General features: G+C 32.5%; 1 protein-coding gene and 1 pseudogene across 1 annotated transcript; one reads left to right on the top strand and one right to left on the bottom strand.

Moving 5' to 3' along the window:
* The first annotated feature begins 2,371 nt into the window (after positions 1-2,371).
* On the top strand, positions 2,372-5,122 carry LOC133178444 (toll-like receptor 13). The gene has a single exon (XM_061313142.1). It carries the CDS (start codon positions 2,372-2,374, stop codon positions 5,054-5,056), a length of 2,685 nt encoding a protein of 894 aa, XP_061169126.1. The 3' UTR covers positions 5,057-5,122.
* Positions 5,123-6,971: 1,849 nt separating this feature from the next.
* Positions 6,972-8,708, bottom strand: LOC133178443 (complement C1q tumor necrosis factor-related protein 3-like; annotated as a pseudogene).
* Between the last annotated feature and the right edge of the window lie 9,721 nt (positions 8,709-18,429).

Raw genomic sequence — 18,429 nt, 5'->3', positions numbered from 1 at the left:
GTCTGATTGTTTAAAATTTTTAAGTAAATTCATTGTTCTATAGTAATTTTGAGAAGCAGAAAAGAAGATATTTTCATACGCCACCGTTCCGCCAAAAATATAGTCCCTGCTAGATTTCAAACTCAGTTTATCAATTCTATTTAAAGTTGTACAATTGCGATGAGGAAAGAAAAATATGATATTTTAAATCCCTTACACCTAAATATATAAGACATACAAGCAAATATACTTTGAATATTTCCTTTAGTCAGAAACCAGAGAAGAATCCCTCCTTAAGAAAAATTATCCCAAATGAAAAAAGGACCCCTTTCCAACAAAGTGATACCGAGTTCGACAGGTGATTGGGTCTCAAAGACTTAAGGTCATTCTTCTTTAGGGGTCATTATTCGTCTTTCCACCAGCCCTCGGGGCACTCTCATCTGTAAAAATAAGCCTCTCTTTCACCCCTGATTTACCAACTTGTAAAAACTCTTGACTTTAAAACCCACAATCACGAAAGGAAAACAGTGGTGTACATGTGGTATATATACAAGGGATAGCAATTCGATACATTCAAGAAATAAAAACAATGGCTGTGTAAAAACTGTTTTTTCATACAAATGAAAAGACTCAAATAAAAAGTGAAAAGGCTTACAATAAATAAAATTAAAGCATGGATAGTATTAGAATACTACTCAAAATTATCTGTACATGTTGGTCAGATGCAGTCTAAACATGCATAAAAATAAATTCGTTTTATACCACTGACTTTTTTCTAATTGATTCGGTTTTAATTTCCTTATTTGCACTCTTCTACATGCCAATGGACATTTGAAGGGGATTTCAACTACGCAAAAGTGCATCCTTATTAATTTACAATCATGATCATGAGACCATTCTTATTTCAATATTCAATTTAAAATTACAAAAAAGTTCATCTCGGTAATGTATATATTTCTAAAATTCATATTAAATTTTCTAGCGTCCACTTTTTGTTTATGTTGAATTAAAAAATCAATAGTTACCATACTTTAAATAATAAATAAATATTTGCCTGAGTAAGTAGAATTAATTTGGAACTTTCTTTTTTCAAAATAATATCTTATATCTTTTAAACCATTTTTAAGGATTTTGATAATTTAAAGAAAAAATGAACAATTTTACATATGATTCTGTTTATCTCTCTCTAGCATTTTAAAAAGTACAACCTACACATTTTTTGTTATTATTGATTATTTCCTGGTATATTCAGTAGATAGTGATGCAGTTTTTCAGATTTAAACTTTGATATTGTGAGTGTGGTAACACCTTAATTTTTAAGAGTTCACTCTCAAACCTGCCTTGGAAAAAAAAGTGATCTTTTCCATTTACTAGTACTGCTATGATCTGGTGAATATAAAGGTTCAGATATTCACACTTAATCTTAAAAAAAAAAACGAGGTTTTCATATTTTCAAAGTGCAAATACACAGAGATAAAAATCTGTTTGTCCCTGAGTAAGGCGCTTATTTTACTTTAAAAAAAAAAAAAAAAAAAAAAAAAAGGTGGTACATTGTATGTTAGTTTGACTAAAAATGTGTAATTTTTCTACATATTTTTCTAATCCTATTCATTGAACGAAACTAGCCTAGAAAAATCGCCTTACTTTGAAAGGAGAATTTTGATTAATGTACTTCTCATAATAGATAAACTTTGCTTGAACTATCCATCCATTTTCAAATTGAACAGACCGGACACGGTTGCCTAGTGGTAGGACGCTCGCTTCGTGATCAGGAAGCCTGGGTTTGATTCTCGTCCTCCGCTACCCTTCAAATCCCAGATGTAAACATAGGTAGTGGCTGTTCCTTCGCCAAGTGGCCGTCATAAGAAGTGAAAGTCAAGGGGCTCTATGATATGACCTTAACAACGTAGGTCTCGTGTCATGGTAGGCATTGGAACGATAAAGAACCCTCACTGCTCAATGCAGTAAGTGCCGATTAAAGGTCTAAATTTGAAGCCCTTCACAGGTATACTGTGACGTCTCTGTATGAGTGAAAATGTCCTAAATGGGAAGTTATGCAAAATACTATTAATAAGTCGATCATATTGAAAAAAAAAATTGGAAAAGAATCATAGAAATAATATTTCATAGCATGATTTGCTCAGTTATGCTTAAATTGATACAAAATGATATAAACCTATAATTCAGGTCTTTATAAATACCAAAAATACATCTTTATTCTTTTAAGTTATATATTTTTAGAATTGATACTTTATTTTTTTTTTCGATTCAAAATTAAGAACTGATAATGATTAAGTGCTTTTTTCAGGTAGGACAAATTAACATATTTATTTTGGATAATTAAAATCCATGATACACAAAAATAAATCTTTTTTCAGTGAATTTTGGAAAAATGAGATTGAGGATGTTTTTCATGTTTCTTCCCATATACCTACACCTTTTCAAACCAGTATCACCAACTGTCACTTCTTGTGGCCTTGGAATGTGTTTGTGTGATGATAAAACGAACTCATCTTTATGCAAACCACCAAAAAAGAAGCAACCATTGCGTTTCTTCCCTAAACTTCCAGACTACATATCAGATGTATCTTTCAGGTATTTTACACGTCACAGATTATCAACAGACGATCTTGAAAATCTGACAAGTCTCCCTTTACAAGCATTACGGCTTCAACATTTGAATTTAGAAAAGATGGAGTCAGGACTTTTCCGGAATTTCAAGTCTCTGGCTACAATAGAAATAGCTCACAATAAAAAACTTTCACCTCGAGTTCTACGAGATTCGTTCAAAAATATGACATCATCATTACAGATTCTCCTTCTGACCTCTAATAATTGGAAGAAAATCGAACCTGACTTATTTAGATATGTTTCACACACAAGCCTGAGAACATTAGTTTTAGCCCGAAATCAGCTGTTGAACTTCACCTCTGCAGTAATTCGAGGCCTTAATTTGACGACTTTAGATTTATCATTTTCCAGCTTCAAAGACTTGAGAATTTTTTGCCAGAATGAAACAAATGGGTTCCCAAATTTAAAACGCCTACAGCTGCAGTCAACAAAACTGAGGAATATTCCAAATTTCACGTTTGACTGTCTACCGGACCTTCAAATATTTAATGTACAAAACAATAAACTTGACAAATTTCCGACGTTTTGCTTAGACACTCAAAATGTTACCAACAGACTGGAGGAATTATATCTTGAAAACACTGGTATTATAGGAAATATACAGGAAGAACTTTTCCAATGCCTAAAAAATCTTAAAAAGTTGTACATAAGCAGGAATAAAATTACTAATATTCCGAATTTTTGCAATCCAGATGGAGAAAGCAACGTTCCAGGTCTTGAAGATTTTCGACTTCAATTTTCGTTTTTATCAAGACTACGCAATAACTCTTTTAAGTGTCTTCCAGCTCTTCGCATCCTAGATCTTAGGAATAATATTATGAGAGATATTCCAAACTTTTGTGGAGTAAAACACCACAGTTTTACCCCAAATTTAGCGAATCTCTATCTCTCTAATACAAGCATAATAACACTAAGGGGCTATCGATTTCAATGTTTACCACGTCTGAAAAAATTAGACCTCCGTTTCAACTACTTTACAGAAATGCCATTGTTTTGCAATGAATCAAGGCAAAGTCTACATCCAAATTTGAGGGAGTTGGACCTGTCAAATACAAAATTGAAATACCTATTTAAACACAGCTTTGCTTGTCTCCAAACTCTTCAAATCTTGGATCTTAGTAATACTGAAATATATCAACTTTCGGATAACATATTTAGTCCACTTAAATCTCTAAAGTGGTTTCAAATAGGATACGCAAAAAGTCTGAAAAGAATTTCCAAGTATGCATTTAACATATCCAGCCTTCTTACTATGAAGTTTATCTATAATGATTTTGATTTCGAGGGTAACAAAAAATACTCTCCGACGGATATGTTCAAATGGTGCCCAAATGTGACGACACTATATCTTACTGGAAACCATTTTCCAACAGGGCCACTAGGAAACACGTTACTTAAGCCTTTACATAAATTAGTAACTTTGTCCCTGGAAGAGAATAGAATGGACACCATTCATGAAGACACCTTCAAATCTATGAAATCCTTGAAAAGAATTTCCTTAAAGCAAAACAAACTCATTGGATGGAAAGACACCGTTTTTGAAAACCTCACAAACTTAATTCGGTTAAATCTTGAATTGAACAGGATTGCTGTATTTAACAAAACATCAGTACCTCCATACATTATGAATAATCTAGAGGCTTTTAGTCTTGCATTCAATCCTTTTGACTGTGGTTGTGACATGATTTGGTTTAGGGATTGGTTACGGAATACAAATGTAACCCTTCTGAATTTCCCACAGAGATACACATGTCAAACACCCGGTAACATGCTTCGTAAGTCAATATTATCACTTACTCTTACAGAAGAAGATTGCAAAGAGAAAAAGCCATGGCTTATTCCACTGATATCAATGTCAGTTTTTGCTTTTGTTTTAGTGTCGAGTTCCATTATTATTGCCGTGCAGTTGCCAAGTATAAAAAATCTAGTTTATTATTATCGTTTAAAACGAATGGGTTACGTCAAGCTTCTGAATGAACAGGAATTCAAGTATGATGCTTTTGTCGTATACTGTGAAGCTGATGAAAGCTGGGTTTTCCAAAAACTGGTTCCAAAACTAGAATCTGAGGAGATTAGATTGTGCATCCCTGATAGAGAATTCGAAGTTGGGGCTGATAGGTGCGGCCAAATAGAGGATGCGTTTAAAAATAGTAGGAAAGTACTGGTAGTTTTGTCAAATGAGTTTGCTAAGAATGAGTGGTGTCTTTGGCAGGTTAATCTTGTGGAGGAAAGGCTGAGGCAAAAAGGCGAGACTTCAGTCGTGTTTTTGCTTTATAAAAGCATTAATAGCAACAATATGATTTCATCTCTTCATCGAACACTTAAAAAGCGATCAGTTGTTACCTGGTACGAAGGTGGTGCCCGTGAAACAGTATTTTGGAAGGTTGTAGTCCTAGCGTTGGAGTCACCACTGGGGGAACCACCAGTATCAGTTGTTAATGGGTAAAACAAACCAAAAATGCAATCTGCAACCTTCCTAAAACATATAATGAGAAACATTAAACTTGTTCATCGTAATTGTATATAGTATTGTCTAGAAAAAAATCATATGATGCGCTAAAATGTGTTCTTTGTCACGTGTATAAAAACAGAAAAAATATGCATGACCTTTTGCTGAATGTTTGTGAATTAAACTCTAAGCTAAATCACGCGACATTTTAAGATCAATTATCTAATGAAAACGAATTCACTTAAAAGAATTAGATGATTTGGATGATTGTTTTCCAACAGTATTCATAAAACAAGACACACTGAAAAAAAAAAGTCAGAGCTCTTAGTATCAAAATTGCAACTGACGATGCCATGTGTATAAAAACAGAAAAAGATCATGATTATTGCAGCCGTTGAAATAATATTGCATTCCATAATAAATAATTGTGAGACGACATTGTATTATATATTGTATATTGAGTGCTTTGTTATTATGATGTCAGTATTTTTACGATATAATTTCGTATTTATTTGTTGTGGAAGACTCATCAATGCATTTTTTTTGTTTCATTTGAAAGCATGTGTCATAAAAAATGAATTAAGATTTATAGAGGTTTCTTATTTTACGTCTGAAAACTAGCATATTCACTCTATTGAATGCGTAATGTTTTAAGCGCATCTGAATAAATGAACAAATAAATTTCATGGTTAAATAATAACCTGAAATAGCCTGATGTAGCATAAAATGTCTTTTGTAAAACTTTTTGCTCTGCAAATTTCGTATAATAGTACAAAATTTCTAATTCTTTTATCAGGAGGAGGTATACTTTCAAGGAACAAATACTGAAAGAGTAGTAGAAATAATATTTAATACAGATTTTAGATATTTTTCCCCCTCGGCTACTGCAATAGATATGAAAACAAAGTATAAGCAGTATAACTAAAATTACAAAAGGCACAAATTAAGCTAGATATAAAAGAGCTAGGTCGGGGATCCAGCCACACAAACAACTGAAATTCAATGCACTATATATGACTTTTGCTGAATGTTTGTGAATTAAAAATCTAAGCTGAATCACACGTCATTTCAAGATCCAAAGAAAATGAATTCACTTAAAATTAAGAATTAGATGATTTGGATGATTGCTTTCCAACAATATTCATAAAACAAGACATATTGAAAAAAAAAATGTCAGAGCTTTTGGTATCCAAATTGCAAATGACAATGAAAACATGTGAGGTTCAATACTGCAACTGTAAATATATTTTTGTCAAATAAAGTACATTGTAACTCATTACTTTACGTTCAGATGATTTTTTTTAATGATATCAGTCAATTAATGCTCATGGAGAATATATGCGCTATTGAATGCTATGTGTGACTTTGTAAATTGAGCCCTAATGAATTTGGAATGTTTATCGTTTAACAGTTTGAGTTTTAAGTTATTTTTCTGTTTATAAATCAGTCCACAAGACTTAATTTCATAACGATATGCACTTGTTTATGTTATTTTATACAATTTGTTAAAATTCAATAAATGATTCTAAACTATTTTGAGTAGTATTATTAGCTCATGGTCTGGCAAATAAAGAATAACGATTGTGACCTCCCTATCTATAAGCTGGTGGCATGTCAATAATATAGACTGCCGATTATGATTGTAAATAAATATAATAATACCGATGTTAGTTGGTCTATTAATCCAAATCCTAGTAAAATTTAGCTACTGACAAGAAGAGCGAGACGGTTTTAATTAAAACAATATAAAAAGGTTGTTACAGTTTGACCTATAAAAAAAATTACCATATTTGCCATTATTTGAGGCAAATATAAAAGAACAACAAAAGATTGACGTTAAATTGATTTTTTATTTTGAGAAAAGCTATATAAGTAAGAAAAAATGTTTAATTTTGAAAGCAATCACCTCTATTTTTACTGCAAACCTGAAAATTATTTACATCTAGTTGTTTAAAATTACTTAATCACAGAATCTATAAAAAGGAATTCAATTAAATTTTCATTTAAGTGATGATGCAATAAATAGTGATGTCGTGTAAAACGTTAAAGTCTGAATCCAGCAAAGGATGAGCTTTTATAATCATCAATAGCAGAGTCGTCTTGGACACATTCGATCCAGACTTTTTCGCCGACCGCCAGTTTTACGACAGTCGTACGTGTACAGGAGTCATTATTTGCCTTCTTGGAATTACATTCGTTAATAGCTCTTTTCTTTCCATTAACAATTAAAGCCGTAGAGGAAAAACGTGTTTCTGTTGACACTATACTCCAAACGAAAACGTAAACTCCACTTCCGGGAGCAGTGAAGACACCACTGCTTGCATCATATCCATTGCCATTGTTTTCACCCAAAGTGGAGAAAATTACTCTTTCACCACTGTTCATATTTCTCAGTGAAGAGTTCAGGCTGGCTTCGAATGCAATTATTTCTAGAAAAGAAAATGCATGTTGAATATTTAGCTAATTACTATAGTATCCTATACACAAGGCTAGAATAACATTCCATTTTAGTGAATAGAATTTATTGTACTATCGCAGTTTTGGACCATTTGTTAATATACATTTATAGCATGATAGTGAGTGAGATATGAAGATTTCTTCACCCAAGGAGAATATTGTTTTTCATTGGTGAATAAATCTTCATATCTTCCTCACTATCATTCGACATATTGTTTATTACATATATATCGAATCAAGCAAAATCAAAATATCAATTTAATAAAATGGTCGTTTGATAAAAGCAATAAATATTAAGCGAAATATAGTGCGTTTCATGAAACATATCCTACGTGAAAATACAAAATACAGTGTGATTTACACACAAATAACATTCTCAAAAAAAATTACATTTTTTAAAAATATTTAAATGCACTACTTATGTAGCCTCTTTGTGACGCACAATAGAATGAGTTCTTCCGTAAAACACTAAATCTGAAGGGGATGGACACGAAGGTCGCGTGATCTTCTCAGTCATTCAGATTCTGGTTTACTAATGATTATTTATTCAAAGTTATGTCTATAAAAATGTTTTATTTCTTATAAAGAAATTAATCAAATTGTAGATTGCTTGTTTTCCTTGTATATGTTTTCAGTACATGCATTGAATTACCAATTAAAGGTCAGACGATACGTTTCTCAAATATCTGTTTTGTATATCTTCGAATTATGTGGAAAATATTCAAAATTTTAATTACCTTCTGATTTATAAACTGGTTTCTAATTGTCTTTTAAAAAATGAAACACCAAAAAATGTGATATTGGCTAATTAAGTTTTTTCCAAAAGGATTTTATAGGAAAAACATCCTCTGGTATCTTGCACAAATGACTGGTAAGGTACCTCAATTTTTTGCGAGTAAACATGTTAAAGTATCAATACTTCAATGACAAAATCTTAGAAAAAATTATATATTATTGAGGAACGTATCGTCTGTCCTTAAATTGAAGGACTACATTTTGCAAAAACTACCTTTTTCTGTCAACGTGTTTCCCTTCTGCTCTTTGAAAAATCCTAGTGTGAAGCAAGTCTGAATCGCTGAGAGGTAATAATCTTGTAAGTATTCCAGTTATTTGTTCTTTGTATTACACTGTCTCCGACAGCTTCCTGTGTCCCCAGCAACATCAGTAATAAAGCAATTGGAATTATATGCATCCTACAAAAACCAAGTTGACCATAACATGTACTCACTATGAATACTTATATGGATTTTTTTTTGTTTCCCGCTTTCACTGAAAGTGGGGGATTTTTTAAAAATTGGGTTTGTCTATCGGTACATCGGTCTGTCAGTCCGTCTGTCCTTCTGTAAATATGTAACACTTCCGTTTCCGGACGATATCTCAAAACGTTCTTGTGCTCCTAGAAACGGAATTTTATATCAAAATTCCCTGTGGCATAAATTAATCCTCATTGATTTTGAGGTCAGACGTGTAAAGGTCAAGGTCAGAAAGTTATACAAAAGGAAACATAGTTTCCAGATGACGTTTAGTTTTCTTCGAGGGTTTTTTTTTTTTCAATGAAATTTGACATCATAACTATCAATGTTTTAAAGAAAACCCCCTTGATCTGAGGTCAAAAGATCAATGGTCATGGTCAGAAATTTATACATTCCCTCTGTGTGTTACATTTTCGTTCCCGGACGATATCTCGAAAATCTTTTCTGATAAAATTGTATTTTACATGTACAACTCCCTTTGGCCAAATTAAAGAAGACTCATATTGATTCTAAGGTCAATAGGTCAAAGGTTAAGGTCAGAAACTCATATTATGCAAATAATAACTTCCAGGTGATCAATTTAGTTCTCTAATCTTTTTCCATGAAATTTAACTTCATTATTCCCTTTGACTAAAAGAAGAACCCTTTTGGTATTAAGGTTAAAACATAAGCGTCAAAATTTCACATCTTGCATAAAATGGTTTCTTGATGATCACTTGAGTTCTCTTTAAGGTTTTGCAATGACATTTTATACTACTAGTAAACATGACTTAAAGAAGATCCCTATAGATTTTGATGTCAAAAGGTATATCGCATACATAGGTTTCAGATAATAACTTTAGTTCTTTATTAGCTTTTGCAATAAAACACGTCAGGCCTCTGAGTGACATCTAAAAAATTAGGCGCCAGCTGACCCCTTATAAAAAAAAAATAGTCGTCAATGCAAATGTTAAGTCGCCAAGCAATTTTTTCTTAGGCGCCAATTTTAAAAGCTAGTATTAATCAATATACGGACTCATGGGGGTAGTAAAGGGTATAGTGGGATATCCAGTGCCCCTTCCACTTTTGAAAGTGGAGGGAGAAGATTATCTTAAGGTCATGCATTTCTTCGACTTAAAAAAGACCTCTACTGACTTAAGTCCAAAACTCATGGTCGACCTTTTTCTTTTCCTTCTGAATTTCTTTCAAGTTTTCCGCCCTTTTCTTTTTTCCTTAAGCGGGGAGACAAATTTCCCTAAATTAGCTTGTTTCTAGTACCTACTAGTATCAAGTACGATAATCTTAAAGTGTCATATTAAAATTCTGTTTCAGTTGTCTATCAGTTTATAAGATATCCATACTTGTGAAAATGCTTGTCATTTGACATCATGAATATAACAAAATTTCTTCGTAAGATATTCCCTGAAAATAAAGTACACATACAGCTTTTTTTATTGATTAAGGAAATCAATGACCTCAGTTTGAGATTATGATTATAACTGTACATGTCTAAGCAAAGTTAATTGAAAACAATTAATTGCATTTTTATCACTCCGAGAATTTTTTTTAAACAGAACACAGTATTCGACCTCTTCCCAGTTTGTACTCAAATGTGTCAGTTTTGGAACATTATGGCTAAAACAAAAATTCAACAAAGGAAAAAAAATTAGGTTTTATAATTTGAGATAACATTCAATTTTACAATTCTTGCAGCACGCCGTTCAACTTACTTTGGAATTTCTTTTCTTAAGTTTCCATAGTTTGAATACACCTGCCTGTTACATTCTCTGAATTCCAAAGAAAAACTTTGTTGCCCTTGAATCAAGCATAAATGCAGACCAGACAATTATAGTTTTCTGCCCAAGCACGAAACACGTGATCCAAGCAGTCACGTGACATGCTCCGTAGTGAACGATTCACAGCAGCCCAAAGACTTTCCCGGGTCTTATATTTATTACTATGCAGGTTATTTTTTATAACCAGATTAGTCCATTTGTCACAAATTGCCAAATCTCGGCATTTGGATGGGTGTGTTGTGTATCCAGTATGGATCTTGTATGGATTGGATTCTCTATTATATCATATCTGATCTGTTAATAGTCCAAAGTATCTGAAAATTTAAGGGATTAAGAATTAACTTATTGTTGAAATGTACGACTATTTTTTCTAACTCTTTCATTACTAATTGCTCAAATAAGGACACGTCTCATTCCCAACTTACTTTCACTGGGTACTCAGAGAGAACATAAGTTTTAACCATTTTCCTTCCTTCACTCAAACAATTAATCAAATCACTAATTAAACTTTTGGCAAGTCCTTTGTCTTCAGAAACCTTGTACAAATTATTACATATTATTGCAAAGTATTTTCCAATATTCACTTAAAACTTTACAGCCGTTTCTTGCTCGAATAGGACTGAGTTAACCATTTTTTTCATAGGCCATGTATATATTGACATCGTTTTCACATTGTTGCATCTTAAACATGAAGTGAAATATTTTGTGACACGTACGCACTATTTACAGATCATGTTTATTACTATAAATATTCCAAATTTGATGCTGATCTGAATTGTGGTTATGCAGACACAGAGATAGTTCGCGAATTTTCTGGTCACCTTTCGGACACGTATCTCAACTTGATTTCTTTGAGTTACCTTTAGTAACCTTTTCATGCTATAGATGTTAATTGTAGGGTTTTGAAAATCAATATCCTGTAGAATCATTTTTAATTCGTGGGCGTTCGATGTTCGTGGGTAAGCACACTTTTGCTGGTGTTATTTCGTAGGTAACTCGTGTGTACAGAGAATTCAGTGAACGAAGGTGTTGACGAAAGTTTGGTTCGTGAGGATGTACATGTACATTCGTGGGAATGGTTGCCCATGAAATCCACGAACATTAGTCCCCCATAAACAATGATGTTTCGACAATAATGAATTTTGCAACAATTTTTTACATCACATTCTTTATTTAACTGCTTTACACCCATTTAAATGGTATATGGTAAAATAATCCGAAATTCAATATATATTCATATTCAGTTATTCATGTACAGGTCAAATTGCAAAATATATTCAATATGTGTTTGTTATAAAAGCAAGCAACAAATACATTGGATTACATGGGGATACCTGTAAACTTAGAAAAGAAAAGAAACGAAAGAAAAACAAAAGCAGAAGAAAAACAAGAAGAAAAGAAAAAGAAAAGAAAAGAGAAAATAGAGAGAAGGAAACGAACCGAAACGATAAGAGAACAGTAGTGTACAGGTTGCATGTCAATGATAAAAAGATGTTACAACTTTACGTTTATGAGAAATTACTTAATTTTGGGAGCAGATCTTGAAAATTATCAATCTATATAAGAAGATAAGAACCGATGAACTCTCCGCATACCGCAACCCTGAAATTACTCGTCGTTGAAAATTATTTAATTGATAAATGAAGCTACATGTAACATCTCATGGAAAAAAAGAATTCAAATTTTCTTTTGACAATTTACTGATTATACAAAACATTTGGATACTTCTTTAAGATATTAAAGCCTGAATCCGGCAAAGGAAGAGCTTTTATAATCATCCATAGCAGAGTCGTCTTGGACACATTCGATCCAGACTTTTTCGCCGACCGCCAGTTTTACGACAGTCGTACGTGTACAGGAGTCATTATTTGCCTTCTTGGAATTACATTCGTTAATAGCTCTTTTCTTTCCATTAACAATTAAAGCCGTAGAGGAAAAACGTGTTTCTTTGACACTATACTCCAAACGAAAACGTAAACTCCACTTCCGGGAGCAGTGAAGACACCACTGCTTGCATCATATCCGTTGCCATTGTTTTCACCCAAAGTGGAGAAAATTACTTTTTCACCACTGTTCATATTTCTCAGTGAAGAGTTCAGGCTGGCTTCGAATGCAATTATTTCTAGAAAAGAAAATGCATGTTGAATATTTAGCTAATTACTATAGTATCCTATACACAAGGCTAGAATAACATTCCATTTTAGTGAATAGAATTTATTGTACTATCGCAGTTTTGGACCATTTGTTAATATACATTTATAGCATGATAGTGAGTGAGATATGAAGATTTCTTCACCCAAGGAGAATATTGTTTTTCATTGGTGAATAAATCTTCATATCTTCCTCACTATCATTCGACATATTGTTTATTACATATATATCGAATCAAGCTAAAATCAAAATATCAATTTAATAAAATGGTCGTTTGATGAAAGCAATAAATATTAAGCGAAATATAGTGCGTTTCATGAAACATATCCTACGTGAAAATACAAAATACAGTGTGATTTACACACAAATAACATTCTCCAACAAAAAAAAAATTACATTTTTTTTTAAATATTTAAATGCACTGCTTATGTAGCCTCTTTGTGACGCACAATAGAGTGAGTTCTTCCGTAAAACACTAAATCTGAAGGGGATGGACACGAAGGTCGCGTGATCTTCTCAGTCATTCAGATTCTGGTTTACTAATGATTATTTATTCAAAGTCATGTCTACAAAAATGTTTTATTTCTTATAAAGAAATTAATCAAATTGTAGATTGCTTGTTTTCCTTGTATATGTTTTCAGTACATGCATTGAATTACCAATTTAATTTGAAGGACTACATTTTGCAAAAACTACCTTTTTCTGTCAAAGTGTTTCCCTTCTGCTCTTTGAAAAATCCTAGTATGAAACAAGTCTGAATCTCTGAGAGGTAATCATCCTGAAAGTATTCCATTTACTTGTTCTTTGTATTACACTGTCTCCGACAGCTTCCTGTGTCCCCAGCAACATCAGTATTAAAGCAATTGGAATTATATGCATCCTACAAAAACCAAGTTGACCATAACATGTACTCAATATGAATACTTATATGGATTTTTTTGTTTCCCGCTTTCACTGAAAGTTGGAGATATTTTAAAAATTGGGTCTATCCATCTGTACATCGGTCTCTCAGTCCGTCTGTCCTTCTGTCTATATGTAACACTTCCGTTTCCGGACGATATCTCAAAACGTTCTTGTGCTCTTAAAAATGGAATTTTATATCAAAACTCCCTGTGGCATAAATTAACCCTCATTGATTTTGAGGTCAGTAGTGTAAGGGTCAAGGTCAGAAATATATACATAAGGAAACATAGTTTCCAGATGACGTTTAGTTTTCTTCGAGTTTTTTAATGAAATTTTGACATCATAACTATCAATGATTTAAAGAAAACCCCCATTGATTTGAGGTCAAAAGATCAATGGTCATGGTCAGAAATTATACATTCCCTCAGTGTGTTACACTTTCGTTTTCGGACATCTCAAAAATTTTCGAGCTTTTCCGATAAAATTGTATTTTACATGTACAACTCCCTTTGGCCAAATTAAAGAAGACTCATATTGATTCTGAGGTCAATAAGTCAAAGGTTAAGGTCAGAAACTCATGTTCTGCAAATAATGACTTCCAGGTGATCAATTTAGCTCTCTAATCTTTTTCCATGAAATCTAACTTCATTATTTCCTATGACTAAAAGAAGAACCCTTTTGGTATTAAGGTTAAAACGTAAGGGCAAATTTTCACATCTTGCATAAAATGGTTTCTTGATGATCACTTGAGTTCTCTTAAGGTTTTGCAATGTTATTTTATACTACTAGTAAACATGACTTAAAGAAGATCCCTATAGATTTTGAGGTCAAAAGGAATATCGCATACAAAGCTTTCAGATAATAACTTTAGTTCTTTATTATCTTTTGCAATAAAACATGTCAGACCTCTGAGTGACCTCTTAAAATTTAGGCGCCAGCTGCCCCCTAATAAAAAAAATAGTCGTCAATGCAATGTTAAGTCGCCAGGCAAATTTTCTTTGGTGCCAATTTTAAAAGCTAGTATTAGTCAATATACGGACACGTGGGGGTTGTAAAGGGTATAGTGGGATATTCAGTGCCCCTTCCACTTTTGAAAGTGGAGCGACAAGATTATCTTAAGGTCAGGCATTTCTTTGACTTAAAAAAAACCTCTATTGACTTAAGACCAAACTCAAGGTCGACCTTTTTTTCTTCTCCTTCTGAATTTCTTTCAGGTTTTCCACCATTTCTTTTTTTCCTTAAGCGGGGAGACAAATTTTACTAAATTAGCTTGTTTCTAGTACCTACTAGTATCAAGTACGATAATCAAAAGGTGTCAAATTAATATTTGGTTTCAGTTGTCTATCGGTTTATAAAATATCCATAATTGCGAAAAATGCTTGTCAATTAACATCATGAATATAACAAAATTGCTTTCTTCGGAAGTTATTCCCTGAAAATAATGTACACATATAGCTTTTTAATTGGTTAAGGAAATCAATGACCTCAGTTTGAGAATATAATTACAACTGTACATGTCTAAGCAAAGTTAATTGAAATCAATTAATTGCATTTTTATCACTCCAAGAATTTTTTTTTAAACAGAACACAGTATTCGACCTCTTCCCAGTTTGTACTCAAATGTGTCAGTTTTGGAACACTATGGCTAAAACAAAAATTCAACAAAGGAAAAAAAATTACAGGTTTTATAATTTGAGATAACATTCAATTCTACAATTCTTGCAGCACGCCGTTCAACTTACTTTGGAAATTCTTTCTTAAGTTTGAATACACCTGCCTGTTACATTCTCTGAATTCCAGACAAAAACTTTGTTCAAAACACACTTTGCCCTTGGATCAAGCATACATGCAGACAAGACAACTAGTTTTGAAATAAGCAAAGTTAATCTTCCACAGCGTAATTTACTATTACTTTGAATCAAGAAAACATTATAAGTTGATACATTCTTTCATGGAAACAATAAAGACTAGGACAGCTAAAAGTGTTGTTCTAGCGGTTTTATACTTTTCAGCTTCAAAAAATATCACAGATTCGTAATATTAAGAATCATTTCTGATTTCAATAGAAACATTTACTCTCTTCCCAGAGAATTTTTTGAAACAATTACAAGCACTCCTGATTAAAAACTCTTGTCATATAACAATATATGAATTAAGTCCAGACGTCCTGTTTTGAAAACATTTTGATATTTAAATAAGCTTCACTTACCTGAAAAACAACAAATTACTCTGTCTTTTGCAGGGTAATGGACGTGTATGTTGATTCACGTAACACAATTATCAAGTTGATAATTTTTATTAATATATTATATACATATGTACTCACTAATTGTTTGTTGTGGTTTTGTAGAGTTCTGATTCATGCACACATGATATCATACTTACAGCAGGGTGACACTGGTTTGAACATATTTTATTGTCATGATGTTACAACAACAAGATGGAAAAACAAGTTCTTAAGCCTCAGATGAAATATATGGAGACAACGAACAGTATTCAAGCTCAAAAGTCCATTAAACAATACAAAATAGGAGCAGAGCAAACACGGACCTCCAAAACATCAGAGGTGGGATCAGGTGCCATGGAGGAGTGAGCATCCCCAGCCGACCGGTCATCCTCTCCATTGTGACTATTGATGACACAAAATAATTTCAAAACTTTAGGACAATGAAATATATGAAGATAACGAACAGTATTAAGGCTCAAAAGTCCAATGAAATGGTCAATAAGATGATCTTCCTCCTCAAAGCAGTCACATATCAGTAAACAAAAAAAATATGCATGTGCAAAAATATGATTTGATGTAATGTGTACAAATAAATCGAGATAAGTTATAAACTCGAAATTTAAAAGACTAGATCTGTTTATGAACAATTGCTTGCACAATAAAAATACAACCTTTCATTATTCATTTATTTATTTATTTTTATTTTATTTTATTTTATTTTATTTTATTTGTAATACATTTAAGAGTCAAAATGTGAGTGTCTTCTACATGTAAATTACCTATTCTTAAAATAGCATTAAATATATTATTTTTGGAGAAGTGTTTTCTCACGAGAAAAAAGTACTCGTCTTCTCTTTTTCACAAGAGCACAAAAGACAGTCAGTTACATTACAACTAAATATATCTTAATTCAAGAAATTGCAAAAACATATAATGGTTAACTATAGTTTACCATAGATAAATGTAGTTTACTGGCTGTAGTATCAGAGTTTTTACTTCAGTTAATTAAAGTTTTTACTATGGTTAATTATTATTAAAGTTAACAATAGTTAACTCGAGTTAACTATAATAAGTTTTTGCTAGGGAAAGTCAGAAAGTCAGGGAAAAAAATGATATTTGCCTTCAAGTTGATGCTACATACGAGGGGTTATCAAAAAGTTCGTAAACTAATTGAATTACGTCAATAAATGAAATCAAAATGAGTGTCAGTGCTTATTATTTTTTAACGTAGGCCCACATACGCACATACGCCAGCCTTCTGCCCAAGCACGAAACACGTGATCCAGGCAGTCACGTGACATACTCCGTAGTGAACGGTTCACAGCAGCGCAAAGACTGGGGTCTTATATTTCTTACTATGCAGGTTGTTTTTTATAACAAGAACAGCCCTTTGTCACAAATTGGGAAAATCTCGGCATTTGGATAGGTGTGTTGTATAGCCAGTATGGATCTTGTATGGATTGGATTCTCTATTATATCATATCTGATCTGTTAATAGTCCAAAGTAACTGAAAATTTAAGGGATTAAGAATTAACTTATTGTTGAAATGTACGACTATTTTTTCTAACTCTGTCGTTACTAATTGCTCAAATAAGGACACGTCTCATTCCAAACTTACTTTCACTGGGCACCCAGAGCGAACATAATTTTTAACCATCTTCCTTCCTTCACTCAAACACAATGAATCAAATTACTAATTAAACTTTTGGCAAGTCCTTTGTCTTCAGAAACCTTGTACAAATTATTATATATTATTGCAAAGGATTTTCCAATATTCACTTAAAACTATACAGCCGTTTCTTGCTCGAATAGGACTGAGTCAACCATTTTTGTCACAGGCCATGTACATATTGACATCGTTTTCACATTGTTACGTCTTAAACATGAAGTGAAATATTTTGTGACACGTACGCACTATTTACAGATCATGTTTATTACTATAAATATTCCAAATTTGATGCTGATCTGAATTGTGGTTATGCAGACACAGAGATAGTTCGCGAATTTTCTGATCACCTTTCGGACACGTATCTCAACTTGATTTCTTTGAGTTACCTTTTCATGCTATAGATGTTAATTGTAGGGTTTTGAAAATCAGTATCCTGTGGAATCATTTTTAATTCGTTGGCGTTCGATGTTCGTGGGTAAGCACACTTTTGCTGGTGTTATTTCGTAGGTAACTGGTGTGTACAAAGAATTCAGTGAACCAATGTGTTGACAAAAGTTTGGTTCGTGGGGATGTACATGTACATTCGTGGGAATGGTTGCCCATGAAATCCACGAACATTAGTCCCCCATAAACAATGATGTGTCGACAATAATGAATTATATATGCAACAATTTTTTTTTTACATTGCATTCTGCATTTAACTGATTGATACCCATTAAATGGTTAATGATGAAGCTATCCGAAATTCAATATATATTCATATTCAATTATTCATATACAGGTCAAATTGCAAAATATATTCAATATATGTTTGTTATAAAAGCAAGCAACAAATACATTGGATTACATGGGGGTACCTGTAAACTGGGAAAAGAAAAGAAACGAAAGGAAAACAAAAGCAGAAGAAAAAAGAGAAGAAAAAAAGAAACGAGAA

This window comes from Saccostrea echinata, unplaced genomic scaffold (assembly GCF_033153115.1).
Source record: "Saccostrea echinata isolate AGI-Se365-2 ecotype Australia unplaced genomic scaffold, CSIRO_AGI_Sech_v1 ptg000003l, whole genome shotgun sequence".
Lineage (NCBI taxonomy): Eukaryota > Metazoa > Mollusca > Bivalvia > Ostreida > Ostreidae > Saccostrea > Saccostrea echinata.
Note: the sequence above shows the minus strand (reverse complement) of the source record. Positions and strands in the feature narration are given on the sequence as shown.

Excerpts from the sequence above, each read along its gene's own strand:
- LOC133178444 (XM_061313142.1), top strand. The coding sequence starts at position 2,372 with ATGAGATTGAGGATGTTTTTCATGTTTCTTCCCATATACCTACACCTT.